Here is an 18,198-nt window from a genome sequence, read left to right on the forward strand (position 1 = left end):
CCAACTGGGTCACCAAATAGGAAATGCCATTTGTGTCTATCTATAGATTTGTAAACTAACCCAGGGGTGTTGTGCATACGATTGGTAAATGTATATAAGACATACCTAGTAGCTAGGGAAGATATGCCATTTACAATGATGCAGTCTTCCCCCATCAACAAACCTGGTGTGTAATGTACTTATGTATATTTCAACATATCAATACAATATGCTCGCTTAGCAAAAAAAATTAAACAATGAAGATATTCTTAATAGATTATTATCTCAAATATAAGCCAATAAATCCATACAGTACTAGAGAAACAATCCATTTCAATAGTTTAAGGAAATATAGTGTTAACCAATATTGCCCCCCACTAGATGAGCCAATTAGGATTTCCCCCCTACTAGGTGGGAAATAAGGGTCTCCCTCCTAAATACACACAAAAAAAAAAGTCAAATTGGGTTGACCAAATTTTTTCTGTGTGTATTTGGAGAAAGACCCTAATTTCCCATCTAGTAGGGGGGAAATCCTAATTGGCTAATCTAATAGGGTTAACACTAGTTTGCCCAAAACCCATAGTTTAATACATATCTTACTAATAGAGGGCTTCATTGAGAAGCTTGTGGACATTCTCGTAAGAAGAACCACTAAGAGAAACAGCCTTTTCAGCTTTCTTCTTCCATTCAACTGCGTTAATCTTCATCTCCTTACCTTTCTTCCCCTGTAACATTTCTCTCACGGCGCTCTCCACTTCTTCTCGTTTGACATCACTGTCGATCTCCATGCCTATACCCCAATGGATACAACAATATCGGCAGTTCGTTTGTTGCTCGGCGAAAAAAGGCCAGCAAATCATCGGCCCGCCACTGCAGATACTTTCGATTGTAGAATTCCATCCACTGTGTGTTAAGAAACCACCTACGGAAGGATGGTTGAGTACTTGCTCTTGTGAACACCAACTTGCTAATAGACCCCTTTCTTTAATTTCCACCACAAACTCAGGCGGAAGAATTGACATGTCACCAGATACAAGACCAGGCCTAATGATCCATAAAAACTTTTGGTTGCTATTAGCAAGTCCCCATGCAAATTCGGTCATCTGTTGAGGCGTAATGGTTGTAATGCTACCGAAATTCACGTAAACAACTGAATTAGGTTCCTTCGTATCGAGCCATCTGATGCAATCCGAATCTTCTTTCCATAAATTAGACCCAATAGAATTTAATCCCTTTTCTGAAAAATGTTTGGCAAGCAGACTTAAAGAACCTATGGTGTAAATTGGAGGCAATTCAGATCTAACTGCATTAATAGCTTCATCTTCGAGCGCATCAAAAGTATTTAAAATTATAGCAAACCCTTCCTTAGCTTTTTCTGCTACTCCAAGCTCAAAGTTGAACATAATGTCATCCCGATCCGTAGTTCGCATGAAACTCGGGAGATCTTTAAGACGAATATCTTTAAATCCAGGTACCCAGTCGACTGGTGTGTCGAGATATCCATTTGTAAGATAACTTTCATCTGCAGAAATACGCACGATGACAAAGTAAAGTTAATCAGCAAGCCTTTTTAAATAAAAAATGTAATGCACAAAAGTATTCACATAAAAAAAGTGCTTTAGATATAGCGTGTGCTAAATTAAGAGGAGTGCCCATTAGCTACTCCTTTAAGGGGGGTTAACTCTTAACACCGTGATACCCAGCTAAATGAAATCAAAATGATCTGATGACCTATACAACAGAACCCTTTCATCTTCTTCTTTAAGACAGCTCTTGTGCAAATGGAACACTGAGTCATGTCCCCAAACTCAAGAAGTCCATCACCAGGCAGTGGTGCCGCCTATGCAATCAAAGCTCTCCTAGGCCCATAGCATAGGAGCTAGGTTCCCCCCAAGCGCCTGCCTAAAGACCACTCCTAGGTCCATGCCAGCTGGCCCCTAGACTCACCTCGAGGGCCTAGTTAGCGCCTGCGCCAATAACTGCATTGGTTGCTGCTCTCAAGGAATTAAATTTCGGTAAATTTCGCGAAAGTTTTCTTTTTCGGTGGACACCGAAACATTTCGAAAGTATATTTTTTGTTTGCAAGTTTTCAAAATTATTTCAAGAAAATTTCAGTTCTTTTTTCGATTTCGTCCATATATACACCGATATGCAGTTTTGCATGAAATTTATAGAAAATTTCAAAATGGTAACCGGTGCAATAATATTTCAAGGGTTTTCATATTGACACCACTTGGTTTACCAAGGGCGACCCAAGTAACAATTAACCATAGCTTAACTAAACCATAGTTCAAATTAAACTTCAAAGTTCCTAAGGGCAACCCAAAAAAAAAAAAAAAAAAAACCTATGTTCTTATTCTTTGTACGTGTGACTTATTTGACTGAAAAGAGGTGATTCATATGGTCTCATATTGCACTGAAAAGAGCTCTGCTTGTGGTTGAAATGAAGGAACACCGAACACAACGAATTTTGAAATAAATTGCACAACTTGTAGAATGAGCGTATGTATAGTGGCAGAGCCCGGGGGGTCCAGGGCACATCCTGGCGTACCCTCACTTTTTAGAAAAAAGAAATATACACTTTTCTCAATACCCAAAAAACTATCTTCTGCACAATATTCCATCAATTTGTATGCAGAAATATATTACGAAATGTTAGAAAATATAGATCAACAATTACCCATTTGTATCTGTTCCATAACCCATAACTCATTAGATTCATCTCTACCCAAAAACACATCATCTCAAACCCAAATTTCATAGTAGATTACCTCATAAACTCATGTGGTTTATCCCCAGAATCAGCTCTCAAAACTTCAAAAAAATATATATACTAAAAAGATTCACAACAACTAAACCTGACGCAGTCCTCTCTCTCTCTCTCTCAAACCTATGGTCTCATTGATGCCCACATCTCAAAAACCATTGTCAATCGCCTCTCAGTACTCTTTTCTAATCTTGATAAAATTCTAGAACCCAAGCTAAAGTTTTTCAGCGACCTCGATATTACTGGACTCAATCTTGGAAAATTTATCTCATCCAATGAACTATCTTGTCAAGGAGTTCAGAGAAACAAATTATTCCTTCAGTTAGTTTCCTTGGGAGTCTACTTCACAGGGGAGTTGGCTCCTCCATGAGGCAGAAACGAGAATGGGACAGAACTTAGCAAGCGTAAGACACGATGGTGTACCGGCTAGAATCAAATATATTAGAGCTCACAATGATTAGATTATTTCTTTCTTTTTTAATACACTTATTATTGCTACCTTTATATATGATTTTTGATGGTCATTTTATACTTGTTTTGTGATCGGGTTTGAAATATTAGTTAAAAAAATGAGTTTTTTTCGTATGCTTTGCTGTCGGGGTTGGCTCACCCTCACTCAATTTCCTAGCTCCGCCCTTTGTGAGGCAGAAAATCAAGTGCACGTACTGCAACCTCTTATCAAAAGCTAATAGCAACACTAGCTCTAATTGAATCATCCTTAGGACTTTGAACATTGCTACGAGACCTCGGTTGGCACCAATAATCAAAGTCGTACATGTGATCCTTCTCAACCAGATCTCATTAGATAAAGTCAATTGGAGAAGCCATTTGATAACCAAATTAATCACCATATCAATATCCGGCATTCGAGTTATTAATTACAGAGTCTCACCATTACTCAAGGGAGAAGTTATGCCAAACTTGCAAATCTTCCTTATAACACCCCATCTTTTTCTTATATTTTTCCCTATAATAATAATAATAAGAAGAAGAAGAATAAGAATAATGAAATAGATAAAACAGATTTATGATAACTATCAGCTTAGGGATAAAAGTCCCGTAAGTAAGTAGATAAGTTTCAACCCTTGTTTTTCGGTGAGGTTGGAAAAAAAAAACAAAAAAAAAGGGAATTCTCACGTAGAGTTTTTGAGGGAAAAAAAACACAGCGAGAGTTTTAGAAAAAAAAATGAGTTTTACTGAAAGAAGAAAAGGAAGAGTTTTTCTGTTAGCTAGCTAATAATCGGAGCACGCTACAGGTGAGTAGATATATTATGTTTTGATAAAGTTCTCATTATTTACTGTAAATTGCATGAGGATAGAATCAATATGATTTTTACTGTTCATATACTGTTGTATGAGTCTGATTATACTGTATACTGTGTAGTGTTAACTATGTATACAACTTTGAATAACTGTCTGTTCCGGAAAACTTAAAACGAGGGTATTAAATTGATGATGGCTGCTGTAAAAACAGTGGTCGACTTATGTATTGGCTATGCGTTTTCGCGTTTTTGCCAAAAGCCAAAAGAAACAACTCGCACTATTTTGTTTTGTGTGAATGTGATTGTTTATGCTTACTGTAAATGTTCTGGTGGAACTAGATAAGTATCTATGTGTCTAATTGATGGTATTGACGGCTGTTGATGGTTGTTGGTGTCGTGAGATGGAGCTTTTGCAGAGCAGTAATGGCGTCCAAAGTTTTGGTGTTGTTTGAATTATTGTTTTGTTTGAAATTGGTTGTGAGATGGTTGTTGGGTTGAGGTGGATTGTTGGTGTTTGATTGTGCGCTGGAGAGTGAAGTTGAAGCTTTAGCAGAACATTAATGGAGTCGATTTGGGTTTTTCACAGTATAAGGAAATCATGAATTGTTGGTATATGTACATGGGGTTTGTCTCCAAGAACCAAACTGCTGGGTTCATGTTGGATATAGATAGCCGGTGGTGGCTGCATAGGTGGTGGAGGCACTGGTGGAGGTGTTGTGAGGAAGGAGATGAACAGTAAATTTCGATTTGGGCTTGGGCTCAATCGTGGGTGGGCTTATGTGTTTTAAATTTTAGATTTTTTTTTTTTTACTTAAGTTTAGACTATGGGCCTTAGGCTTTGGGCTTTTGGGGTTAGAGGAGTTTAGGTCTGGTTGACTGTTGTTGACTTGGCTGGTTGACTATTGTGGACCATGGGTAGGTTGACTTTGACTGTTGACCAGGGTTGACTTTGACCACTTGACCCAAATTTGACTTTTACCTCGGTTTATGATTCAATCTATTAGGATAGGTCTAGGACTATTAACATGTTTGACTTTAGGCTAAGACCTTTATATATATGTGTATACGTGTATCAACTACTATGTGATATTTCAGTTTTATATATACCGTTACTACACTTATACCTCTATGAAATTAATAACGCGTAAACCGAAAATACATGAATCAAGATACTCCTCCGTTCTCTGAAATAAATTTATTCAATAAAGTTCAATAATGCATAAACAAATTTACCACCTCTTTTAGAACTCTCCACGCCTAAAGTTTTGGATTTGAGTTTTATGACTGATGATGTCATATGTTAGGTGGGCATTTATTGAATGTGTCATAAATGGCTCGTTAGCGTTATATATGGGTATTTATTGAATGTGTCATGAATGACCCGGGTATTCATTGAATGTGCCATGAATGACCAGATTGTTTGGACTGCCCTAGAGAGAAACTAAGGTATTCGTCTTGCGGGTTAGTTGTATTCCTTGAGTGTACGGGAATGTAGGGTTGGGTATTCCTTGAATGTGGCGGGAATGACCTAAGGTACATAGGTACTAAATAGTGAGTGTATAAGAAAAGAAATTGATTAATTGATAAGAGAAATTGATTTGATTATGCGAGTGTGTTTGGGCTTACTTTTGAATACCTATAGGATATCTACATATGTTATATAGAAGTTCTAACTTTCTTTTGCAGGAGGGTAGGACTTAATAACATTTTGTGCAGGGACGCGGTCCTACCCTTATACAGCAGTGGATATCGGTAAGTTTTAATTCAATGACTTAGTTATTAAAACAAGTTATTATAATGAGTTAATAAAATGGAAGTCTTGCTTGGGAAGAAACTATGCCGGTTGAAATGAAGGAACTACCTGTTTTCCAAGCTGAGAATGATTATATAATGATATATTTAAAGTGTTAGTTGGATAAGTAAAGATTGGAAATATTTATATGTGGTTAGTCTACTCATACCAGCAAATTCCATTTTGATGACCCATGTTTGCTTTGTTTTGGCAACGTGGGTGTGTTCTTGGGAACATATGTGGAAGGCAGTGGAACCGCGGCGTTTGATTTGGATTTGTTTCTGGAGCAGTCCGGGAGTTTATTTTAATAGGTTTGATATTTTTGGAAGTATATAATAACGTAGTTGCATATTCATATGACATGAGAATACGATGTTGAAGACCTATTATTCTTAGAGTTTTATATGATGATTTTTTAACAGAAGATAGTCTTTTAATAAAGTGATGGTTGAGAAATTTTTGGAGATATTTTGTTGTTAAGTTGATTCTTTATGATGTGGGTTTTAGGTTTTGACATGTGTTGTATCCACCCCGTCATAGCCTGGGTTTTTAGACAATTGAACCGAAAAATGTTTGAGATATTTATATTTCAAATATTCACTTTGTAATTGTTTAGAAATTCGGGCTGTAACATTCCTCCTATTATTGGCCTTTGTAAGCTCAACCTATCTAACACAACGCACTAAGATGAATATCGTGTGTTGCATTCTCTACGTACTGCTTTGAGCTTTGGACTAGTATCTCAGTTCAAATGGATCCATTTTGATTTTTGTTTTTAAAATGGAGAACAACTGGTTAGAGAATAAGGAAAAGAGGAAGAACTCGTTAGAAGAAGAGAACTAGTTAGTGATTTTTTTTTTTGGTCGGGAAAGAACTCGTGGTTATTGTTTATTCACTTTTCTCTTTTGGTTTTGGGTCGCCATTAGTAAGTTTAACTATAGTTTATTTAATTTGTGGTCCGCCTTAATAGCTGGGTTGCCTTTGGTAAAACAAATGGTGTCAATATGAAATCCCTATTTTAAATAGAGGCTAAATTTCAATTTAGCACTTAGTATTTACTAGTTACTAAACATTAAAGTTCTAATCTTTCTCAAACATTTATTTAGCCGTCCAATATATTTGAGAGACTCATCACTTCACCTTAGTAAGTTTGTCTTCTCCCTCCATTTTGATTTTCTTTTGTCTTCTAAACATTTGATTATCGAAATATGTAATATGTGTCTATTTGACAGGATTGTTACTTTTGAGATAGAGAGTTGTTTATTTTGGTCATTTTTGGTATATAAATATTTAAATTTGAAAGCATAATTGATACATATATTTTTTATTTTTTGTTAATGTATTTGCATATTTTCTCTTACTTTTCGCAAAAATTTATCGAAAATTTCTAAATTTTTGTTTTATGTGGTCACCGAAACAGTGATTGATTGAAAACGAAATTTAATTCCTTGGCTGCTCTAGCGGCCAAACATCTATTAGAAACTGACAAAACTGATATGAGAGGAATGAAAAAGAAGGTTCCTTTTTTTCGGTCGAGCCCCAGACCTCTGGTATCATCACCCAAAAGTTTTACCGACTTTGCTATTAGTCGGCACCTGGAAATAAATAAATAATATATATATATATATATCTTAATATTAAAGCTCCTACAAGGGGTATTTTTCTAGCTCTCTTAAAATTCCACCTCATCAACTCCTATTAAAACGAGAATTTCTCTTCTATTGAAAAGAGAAATTTTAGCACTTCTAATTAAAACGAGAATCTTTCTCCTATTATAATGAAAATTTCTCCTCTATATAAAAAGAAAAATATAACACTTCTAATTAAAACGGAAATCATTCTCATATTAAAAATGGGAATCACACTTTTAAATTAAAATGGGATCCCTCCCCCAATTAAAAAATGGGTTTTTAAAACTTAATTAAATCAATTTGTTAGGAAATTAAAACGGGTTAGCGACAAAAATATGAATCACGATTTGTTAGAAAATTTATATATGTATAGTTATGATTATTGAGCAAATTTTTAAAAGAGACGGTGCATATGCACGGGTCTACTTTCTAGTATATATATATATACCCCATATATATATGAGGCTCCTGATACTAGTGAAGAATGAAACATTGCCTGAAGACGTCCAAAGGGCCAAAGGCCCTGCCTGAGCTGCTCTGTGTGTTCCTCCCTAGCTGCTCCCATTCCCCTCTAAGTTTTACTCCCTTAAATACTGCTCGGAAAACTATTAACAGAAGATTTTTCTTATATGATAACAGGATTCAGGTTCGGAAGGATTTGGTTTGAAGTTGGCCAAATGTGATATTCAAAATACTAATATTTGGTCTTGCATTTCAAGTTAAATGCATATATATGCTGCAACTCCCTGTAAGTTTCCAATTTTCGAAGTGTAACAGTTGCTCTTTAAGATGGCTAATTGGGTGTCACGTTTTAGATCTATTGCCGTTTTGGACTTTTGGGGTGGTTGAGTTACTCATTGTCTATAGTAATTTTGAGTTGCGCAAATATAATTATACTTTTGTTACATGGAATTGCAAAACAGAGGTACACAGTCAATAGTGATTTCTAGCCACGCAGGTGTATCTCTTTCACAATTAAGTGAATTAACCATTTTAAGTAATATTTTTGATTTTGTATCCTTGTTTGATGATCACCTAGCTAGACATTTGCCTTCATCACGCGCTGACAAAACGAACTAAAAAGAAGGGCAACGAGTCATTGATGTATACACGATTTCTAGCGTGTTTACTTTGTGGAAATTATTCTAGAATTGCTAGCGTCCTGCTTTGAGGACAAGAAAAGGCACCATGCAATTTTATCAAGCAGTCTTCTCTTTTTCTCTTTTATTTAAAAAAAATATATATTAGATAAAACATGCCATCTTCTCTAAACTACCATCCGACAGTTCCTTGTTTATTTCCTCATTCCAACCCACTGCCAACTACAACCACCGGAGCAGAGCGACCAAGACCGACATTGGAATCTCATAGTCTCTCTCTCTCTTCTATTCTCATGTCTCTTTCATCCTCATTTGCTTGGTGATAAATCAAACTTACTTTTAAATCACTAAAGTTTATTTTTATTTCTTTAGATCTACTTCTCATTGGGTTAACTGTAAAGGCGTGATTTAGCTTTCCTTTACATACACAGTTGAATGGGAATTGGAATGGATAATTGAAGGGACCGAGTTCGGCTTAGGAGCGAACTGCCTACATATCTTGCTCTCGGTTTCGAGGGAAGAGAAGAATCAGGTCTGACGTAGTTCATGTAGGTGGTATTTATAGCCGTTGAGTATGAATACCTGTGAGACACGTGTGATGACATGTACAGATGTATGGTTAAGATCAAGGATGAGTGTTAGGTTAGCTTTGGTAGGAATTCTGTAATGATGAGGATAAGTAGCTGTGGTTAGTAGCTTGCGGCAATGGTTAGTAGCTTGCGGCAGTGGTTTGTGAAAGTACACTTTCGGTAATGATTGCATATGGATAAGAGATAATGTCATAAGTTGAGGCGTTTTGCTTGAGATCGTCTGTTCGACCTGCGTTATCCTGGAGCGAGCTTTGTAGACCACCTACATGAGGCGAGCTGCTTATGAAGCGAGCTTTGAGGACGTTGACATGAGGTCGGTGTGGTATTTCTATTTATGCTGGACACGTGTCTAATATTCATTAGATGTGAATATTACTCCCTCACACAGCCCCTTCTCAATAGGTCGCTTTATACGAAGAAGTGATCTGCTAAGAAAGAATGGTGCCATGTGTTTAGCATATGTGAGGAGGTGAACAGAAATATTCACCGTGCTGGAGAGATCATTTCGTATTATATAGCAAACTGGTGGTGGATTGAAGCAGACACGTGATTGGCTACATACACAGTTGAATGGGAACTGGAATGGATTATTGAAGGGACCGAGTTCGGCTTAATTAGGAGCGAATTGCCTACGTATCTTGCTCTCGGTTTCGAGGGGAGAGCAACACACTTGACCTATTGGAGCAACACACTTACATACGCTAGAACGAACACTCGAGCTCTCTAAAGGTCCCTCGACCTACGCTCAACTCAGTGCAGAACGCTCTCTACGAGCCAACCATTTATTCAAACTAAAAAACTCTCAGGAGTTCCAACGTTTTCCAGCACTATACGCTTTCTGTAGCTTCAAGGCTACTTAACTCTCGTGCGCACTCTCAAAAGTTATGCTAAACACGTGCCAATCACGTGTCTGCTTCAATCCACCACCAGTTTGCTATATAATATGGAACGATCTCTCCAGCACGATGAATATTTCTGTTCACATCGGTTTGCCTCCTCACATATGCTAAACACGTGGCACCATTCTTTCTCAGCAGATCACTTCTCCGTATAAAGTTTACCTCCCGAGAAGGGGTCGTATGAGGGAGTAATATTCACATCTAATGAATATTAGACACGTGTCCAGCATAAACAGAAATACCACACCAACCTCATGTCAACGTCCTCAAAGCTCGCTTCATAAGCAGCTCGCCTCATGTAGGTGGTCTACTTCAGCTCGCTCCAGGATAATGCAGGTCGAACAGATGATCTCACGCAGAACGCCTCGACTTATGACATCATCTCTTATCCATATGCAATCATTACCGAAGGTGTACTTTCACAAACCACTGCCGCAAGCTACTAACCACAGCTACTTATCCCCATCATTACAAAATTCCTACCATAGCCAACCTAACACTCATCCTTGATCTCAACCATACATCTGTACATGTCATCACACGTGTCTCACAGGTCTTCATACTCAACGGCTATAAATACCACCTACATAAACTTGCCAACAGGAGCTGGGGCAACCTCTGGGGTCTTGATAACAGGAGCGGAGGTGACCTCTGGGGTCTTGATAATAGGAGCGGAGACGATCTCTGGGATCTCGTCAACAGGAGAGAAGTGGTGACGCTATGTAGCATTTGAGCTCAAGTGAGCGTTATATTCAGTTGGGTATTGTGACCCAAGTGAGTCTGTGAGCATCCTGCTTTGGAGATTGTTGTCAATAGCTAGCCTTGAATTGGCATGACTATAGTTAGCCCCAGTTTTGGAGCTTCATTGACCTATTAAAATACGAGCTAGCACCAAAGAGTTAGTACGAACTAACAATAGTAATTTTGGAGATGCATGGATCATAATAACAGAATTGAACTTTTTTAGATGGCAACAATGAGCCCCAGTCCGGAGATGGTTGTGGCTAGCCCCCCCAGTGTGTATTGGAGCTTGATTGACCTGCACTAGATCGAACTAATATCCAAAAGAAATTAGAACAAAAAACTATTAATTTGTAGACTTTTCCTGTCGGAGCAGGGTAATGTGCCCGTTCATTGTGCCTAGTTGACCAACTAAACTCTGGACTTGAGCTTCGAGGCTTTCCATGCTTTGTGGGCTTGAGAATTTTTCTTTTTGGTGGTATGATTTGTTAAGTGGTTTCTCAAGAGATCGAGACCACAGACGACGCCAATGTAAAGGCGTGATTTAGCTTTCCTTTACATACACAGTTGAATGGGAACTGGAATGGATTATTGAAGGGACCGAGTTCGGCTTATGAGCGAACTGCCTACGTATCTTGCTCTCGGTTTCAAGGGGAGAGAAGAATCAGGTCTGACGTAGTTCATGTAGGTGGTATTTATAGCTGTTAAGTATGAAGACCTGTGAGACACATGTGATGACATGTACAGATGTATGGTTGAGATCAAGGATGAGTGTTAGGTTGGCTTTGGTAGGAATTCTGTAATGATGGGGATAAGTAGCTGTGGTTAGTAGCTTGCAACAATGGTTTGTGAAAGTACACCTTCGTTAATGATTGCATATGGATAAGAGATGATGTCATAAGTCGAGGCGTTCTGCGTGAGATCGTCGGTTCGACCTGCGTTGTCCTGGAGCGAGCTAAAGTAGACCACCTACATAAGGCGAGCTGCTTATGAAGCGAGCTTTGAGGACGTTGATATGAGGTCGGTGTGGTATTTCTGTTTATGCTGGACATATATCTAATATTCATTAGATGTGAATATTACTCCCTCACACTAACAATTAAGCACCATTAAGATCCCAATGAAGGAATCATGTTCAAATTCAATAGTTGATTCTCCTTTTGCAAATTTGACCGAAAGATTCAAAGAAGATAAATTATCCCATGCCAATAAGTTTTAAAAAAAAAGGATAAAAAAGGAAGACAAATCAAAGAATTCCTCTTAGCATTATTTCCATATGAAAAATCCATCGTTCTACACCCAAATTTGATCTTTATATACTCATAAATCCAATGGAATGTGTTAACATATAATATTTTAGAGTTGTTTTCCTTTCTTTGTGGTGGTGGAATGGAATGGGTTAAACTCTATTATATATTGGTGGTGGTTGTTCTACAGTTCTACTTGTTTTACTTTTGTTCGTGTTCTAATTTCTAAGTTTATGGGGGGTTTTTTTTTTACGCATTTTGTTTTTAATTTCTAAATCATGAAAAATCAAACCGCCTAAACAGTTGCCAAGTTAGTGATTCTTGTCCTCAAGTAGGTTAGGATGGTCCAACCCTTTAAACGGGTAGGACGCTAGCAATTCTCAAATTATCCCCCATAAAATTTAGGCCCAAATACATAAGTTGACCAAGAATTTCGGTTTTAAGTCTGGATGAATAATAATTACGGTTTTAGGACAAAAACGAACTGATATCAGCATCTATTATTAATAATTTCGCTATAAAGACATTTTTAGGCTGGCATCAGCAAGTTATTTTTAATTAATATCAATTATGACTTTCTCTGATATACATGCAAACATCACTATGTATGTATTATATGTACTGCATGTGTATACCAACATGCACACACCATTATGCATATGTATAACACACATGCAAATATCATTATACATGCGTATAACACACATACAAACATTACTATATATTTGCATAACACACAGCAAATACTACTATGCATGTGTCACACATGTACACACTATTATGCATGTGCGCAACAAACATGCAAACACTACTACCATACATGCACACACCAGTATGCATGTGTCCAACAAACATGCAAATACTACTATGCATATGCACAACATAAAATAGATTAAATTTCTCATGTTAATCCTAATATAAAATGTGAGTGTGCTGAGGTGGTCAAAAACAAAATTGAAAAATCACGTGGGAGTTTTCCCCACTGGCCACAACATTTTGATTTTAATTTAACTAATAAAAACTTAAATTAGGGTAATATCGTATTTCAGTAGTGGTCAACCCGATTTGTCCTTAAGCCATAATTATTTGCACACACCATTATGCATGTGTATAACACAGATGCAAATATCATTATGCATGCGTATAACACACATGCAAACACTACTATACATGTGCATAACACACATACAAACACTACTATGCACGTGTATACCACACATGTACACACCATTATGCATGTGCGCAACAAACATGCAAAAACTACTACCATACATGCACACACCAGTATGCATGTGTCCAACAAACATGCAAATACTACTATACATATGTACAACATGAAATAGATTAAATTTTTAATGTTAATCCTAATATAGAATATGAGTGTGCTGAGGTGGTCAAAAACAAAATTGAAAAATCACGTGGGAGTTTTTCCCACTAGCCACAATATTTTGATTTTAATTTAAGTGATAAAAACTTAAATTAGGGTAATATCGTATTTCAGTAGTGGTCAATCCGGTATTTCAATAGTGGTTAATCCGGTTTGTCCTTAAGCCATAATTATTTGCCGACCCAAACAAGAAGCTAAATTAATCTCCAATTATGTCCTATGGGCATGTTCTCTGATTATTCCCACACTCAACTTGGGCTAAAATTCTATCAGTTAGTTGACTTCAGTGAGAACTTCTCCCACTCAAGATCTCTATCTCACCCAGGAGTAAGAATGTTATATATTAGATATTGCTCTCAAATTCCTGAGTTGTAAATTTTCACATGTTTTAAGAGAGGCCAATAGGCCTGCAGATCATCTTGCAGGACTAGATCTTTCACATTGTAATGAAGTAATATATTATGGATCTCCCATAGGTAGAGAACTTAATAATCTCATAGAGGATGATGCATTAGGAACCAGCTATGTACGATTTGGTTAATATATGCAGGTGGTGGTCTGCCTAACCCTAGCTTATTGTTTTTTTAAAAAAGAAAGAATGTTATATATAGGTGGACAATTATTACCTTTAAGTGGCGTAAAGCTGTTATCAATAAGATAACGAAACTGTAGATAGGCCACATAGCCACAAGCACTAGTTGTCCAGAACACCACATTTGGAATACCAAGTTCTTTAGAAACCGTCAGAGTGAAGCTCATTGTCATAGCCCGATTTTCTAAACAATTAAAAAAAAAAATGAATATTTGAAATATAAATATCTCAAACATCACTTGGTTCAATTGTCTAAAAACCCAGGCTATGACGGGGTGGATACAACACATGTCAAAACCTAAAACCCACATCATAAATAATCTTAACAACAAAATAATCTCCAAAATTCTCTTTATTACTTTATAACAAGTCTATCTTCCGTCCCAATAAAACATCAAACCACTTTAAAAAAAAACAGTTTCCAACATCGTATTCTCATGTCATATGAAAATGTAACCTACGTTATTATATCCTTCCAATAATAACAGACCTAATAAAAGAACTAACGGACTGCTCCATGCAAGAATCCAAATCACACGTCATGGTTCCACTGCCTTCCACCTATGTTCCCAAGAACACACCCACGCTAAGCAAAACAAAGCAAACATGGGTCACAAAATGGAATTTCTTTGGTATGAGTAGACTAACCACATAAAACCATTATCATACTTTAATTATCCAAACAATCACTTTATATTTTCCCATAACTTAATCATTCTCGGCTTGGAAGATGTGTAGTTCGTCATTTCAAACCGCATAGTTTCTTCCCAAGCAAAACTTCCATTATATAACTCATTATAATAACTCGCTTTTAATATCTAAACCATTGAATTAAAAATTACCGATATCCATCGGCCAGATGGCAAGGGTAGGACTGCCGTCCTCAAGACAAAATGTTATTAAGTCCTACCCTCCCGCAAAAGAAAGTTAGAACTTCTATATAACATATGTAGATATCATATTAGGTATTCAAAAGTAAACCCAAACACTCGTGATAATCAAAAGAAGAACAACTAACCGCAAGGCTTAATACCTTAGTTCCTCTCTAGGCGGTCCCAAACAATCGGTCATTCATGGCACATTCAATGAATACCCGGGTCATTCATGGCACATTCAATGAATACCCGGTCATTCATGGCACATTCAATGAATACCCATAGATAACACTAACGGGCCATTTATGGCACATTCAATAAATGCCCACCTAACATATGACATCAACAAATATAAAACTCAATTCCAAAACTTTAGGGTGGAGAGTTCTAAAAGGTTCATGTAAATTGTTTACGATTATTGAACTTTATTGTATATATCATTTCGAGAACTAATGAGTATCTTGATAAATGTATTTTTGGTTTACGCGTTATTAGTTTCATGGATGTCTAAGTGTCATAACGTTAAATATATCATAAAATCTTCGCAAAAAAATCACATAGTAGTTAATACACGCATACACGTATATATAGAAAGGTCTTAGCCTAAAGCCAAACATGCTAATAGCCCTAGACCTATCCTAATAGATCAATCATAATCCGAAGTTAAAAGGTCAAATTGGGTCAACTGGTCAAAGTCAACCCCGGTCAACAATCAACTCGGTCAAAGTCAACACATCATTGTCAAAGTCAACACGCCATTGTCAAAGTCAAACTGCGTTTTCATGTTCAATGTGTTTAGGGTCATAGCCGCGGGTTCATGGCTAAGGTCAATGTGCATGGCTCATGGGCTCATGACTAAGGTAATGATTCGGACCCAACCGCCAAGCCCAAACCTCGAGAACCCGAAAAGTCTAAATATTGAAAGACCCAAAAAGATTTATTTTAAGTCCTATGGATCGCCCCAAAGCAATATTAGAAACCGCCCAAAAACTTGACCGAATCGCGCCCAAAAACACAACCGAAGTTCGGCCGAAAACAAATGGGAGAAGGCCCAAACAAAACAAACTAAAATCGGACCCAAAACAAAACAAAAATAGAAATGGCCCAACATAACTAATGTGGTCCGGCCCCTAACAACTTAACTAAAATCCGGCTCAAACTAAATTAGATTTCGGCCCACACAAAACCAAAAGGTTTAGGCCCAAAGCCCAACCGAGATTTACTGTTCATCTTCTCCAACCTTCTTCCTCCGCCACCAGCCACCAAAAATCGGCTACCACTCCTCACTTCATCAAACCGATTTTACTCCTTATCAAAAACCAAACACTTTTAATAAAAACAAAAACCCCTAAATCATTCAATCCCTATCTCCTTCAAAACTAGATCTAAAACTTTTACTGCCGCCATTAATGGTTTCCGCCACCTTTCAACAGCCCCCATCCACATTCCAACATTCACACATACATCAACAGCCCACCAAATCAAACAAAAACCGTCCAAACCATTTTAAAAATGCATAAAAACCCAAGTCCCAGTATCACAATAATGGCAGTAACGCCATTAACGCCTCCCTCCGAAGCTTCATCGCCTCGACATCACGCACTACACAACCCAATATACCACAACACTTCAACCATAGGAGTTTACAAACCAAAACAAAGAGTTAAATTATACAAAACGATTTACGGGTCGACACCATTGACATCCGCCGAGATTCAACAGATTTACCCAATTTTAACAAAGTTTCGACGGTTTAATTACAAACCAAATCAACAACGTTTAATAATACAAATGGCACGTAAGTCCAATACAACGGGATAATGAAGCAAGATATATAAAAACGTAAACCTATACACCGATATACTTAAAACTATAACTTTCGTGAAATAGCAAAAATAGCTACTCACCTTTAGCGCGCTCCGACTATCAGCCAGCTACCAGGAAAAATCTTACTTTTCTGTTGTCATTAAAACTTATCCCTTTTCTCAGAAAACTCTCGGGTGTTTTTGACCAACCCTATTCGTTTTTCTCTCGATTCGCTCAAAACAAAACCAACGAAATAGGGAAGAAGGTTTATCCCATAAACCCACGTCTCCTATTCCCACTAACACTTATCCTATTTTATTTTATCTATTATCTATTATTATTATCTTTATTATTATTATTATTAGGAAAATAAAAGAATTAAAACACGGGGTGTTATACTCATGCTCCCATCTGAGACTATGCGCGACACTGGAGGTAAGTTAGGAGTGTTGTTGAGTTCATTGATGAGATTCTTAAAGGGGATGAAGCAGTTGTGACTAGTGGAGTAACAGAGAGCTGTGATGTCTTGGGTATGATCACCATCAAGTGGTGGAAGACCATCTGGGATTGTTTTGAACTGAAAATCAGGTAGCCCCTCGACAGAAGCAGGACCCCGAGATCTAACTAAACGCTTGTGATTGTACTCAGTGTTGACAAATGTAATATGAAAGCCTTTGTAGTGAAGAATTTTGGCTAATTTGAGCATGGGATTTATGTGGCCTGGTGGTGGGTATGGTACGCAAACAGCATGAGGTTTCTTGTTATCAGATAGAGAACCCATCTTGACTTGATTTTTTTTTCTCTTTCAAGCTTTGCGTTTAGTACACGAGGTAGATAATCTTGTTCGTTGAGGCTCTGAGAGGTAGGTTCTTATAGCAGGAAATTGGGTTAAACTCATTTAATTTGCGTCCCTCTCCAAGTCTCCAGCGTATGATTTCACTCAAAGTACTTTATTGCGAAATATAAAATAATAAAAAACTGCAGCCTGATCAAGCATTAGTGGTCACTTAAAAAGCCGTTATGTGGACGGCACGAAGATAATCATGCCCAAGAAGGCAAGAACGAATAATACATTCATTTAGAAATTTCTAAGTCTGCAGAAAGTCTGAAGATTTTGTGTAAAATAATCTGCTTATTAAAAATCTTAGAAGCTGTTGAGAATTTATTGAGTTTAGAAATGTCAAGACGAGCTGACTTTTTGCTATGATACATCCCTGCCAAAATTCTCGAGTTATATGGAGAGAAGTGTTTTGTAAGATTTAAGCCAATCTTTGGATACAAAAGTCTTAACGACGTTCCGCTAGAAACACGCACTCCTCTTGTTTTCTAGCGAAGCAGTCCCTATTCTTAATTTTGATCGGTAGTGTTTTCACTTGTGATTCTATCTGTGACTCTTTTTTTCGATGATTCTAACTGACTCTTGGTACTACTTTGCAATTTCTAGAGATTTTTTTTTCGATGGGATCAATTTCTAGAGAATTGCTTGTGAAAATAATTAAAATAAAAGGCTATAAAAATTAAAATTGTGGT

At 37.2% G+C, this 18,198-nt stretch overlaps 1 protein-coding gene across 1 annotated transcript; it reads right to left on the reverse strand.

The window, feature by feature from the left end:
- Positions 1 to 229: 229 nt before the first annotated feature.
- On the reverse strand, positions 230 to 17,550 carry LOC147517223 (7-deoxyloganetin glucosyltransferase-like). Its single transcript, XM_086589557.1, has 3 exons — positions 17,067 to 17,550; positions 14,022 to 14,149; positions 230 to 1,501 (listed from the first exon to the last, which is right to left on the reverse strand). Exons 1-3 carry the CDS (start codon positions 17,447 to 17,449, stop codon positions 579 to 581), a joined length of 1,434 nt encoding a protein of 477 aa, XP_086445683.1. The 5' UTR covers positions 17,450 to 17,550; the 3' UTR covers positions 230 to 578.
- Positions 17,551 to 18,198: the final 648 nt, after the last annotated feature.

This window comes from Coptis chinensis, chromosome 2 (genome assembly GCF_015680905.1).
Source record: "Coptis chinensis isolate HL-2020 chromosome 2, ASM1568090v1, whole genome shotgun sequence".
In the NCBI taxonomy this organism is placed as follows: domain Eukaryota; kingdom Viridiplantae; phylum Streptophyta; class Magnoliopsida; order Ranunculales; family Ranunculaceae; genus Coptis; species Coptis chinensis.

Excerpts from the sequence above, each read along its gene's own strand:
- LOC147517223 (XM_086589557.1), bottom strand. The coding sequence starts at position 17,449 with ATGGGTTCTCTATCTGATAACAAGAAACCTCATGCTGTTTGCGTACCA. Across the intron at positions 14,150-17,066 it reads GTCTCAGATGGGAGCATGAG|CTTCACTCTGACGGTTTCTA; the intron begins TATAACACCCCG and ends TATGACAATGAG. Across the intron at positions 1,502-14,021 it reads CAGCTTTACGCCACTTAAAG|ATGAAAGTTATCTTACAAAT; the intron begins GTAATAATTGTC and ends GTATTTCTGCAG.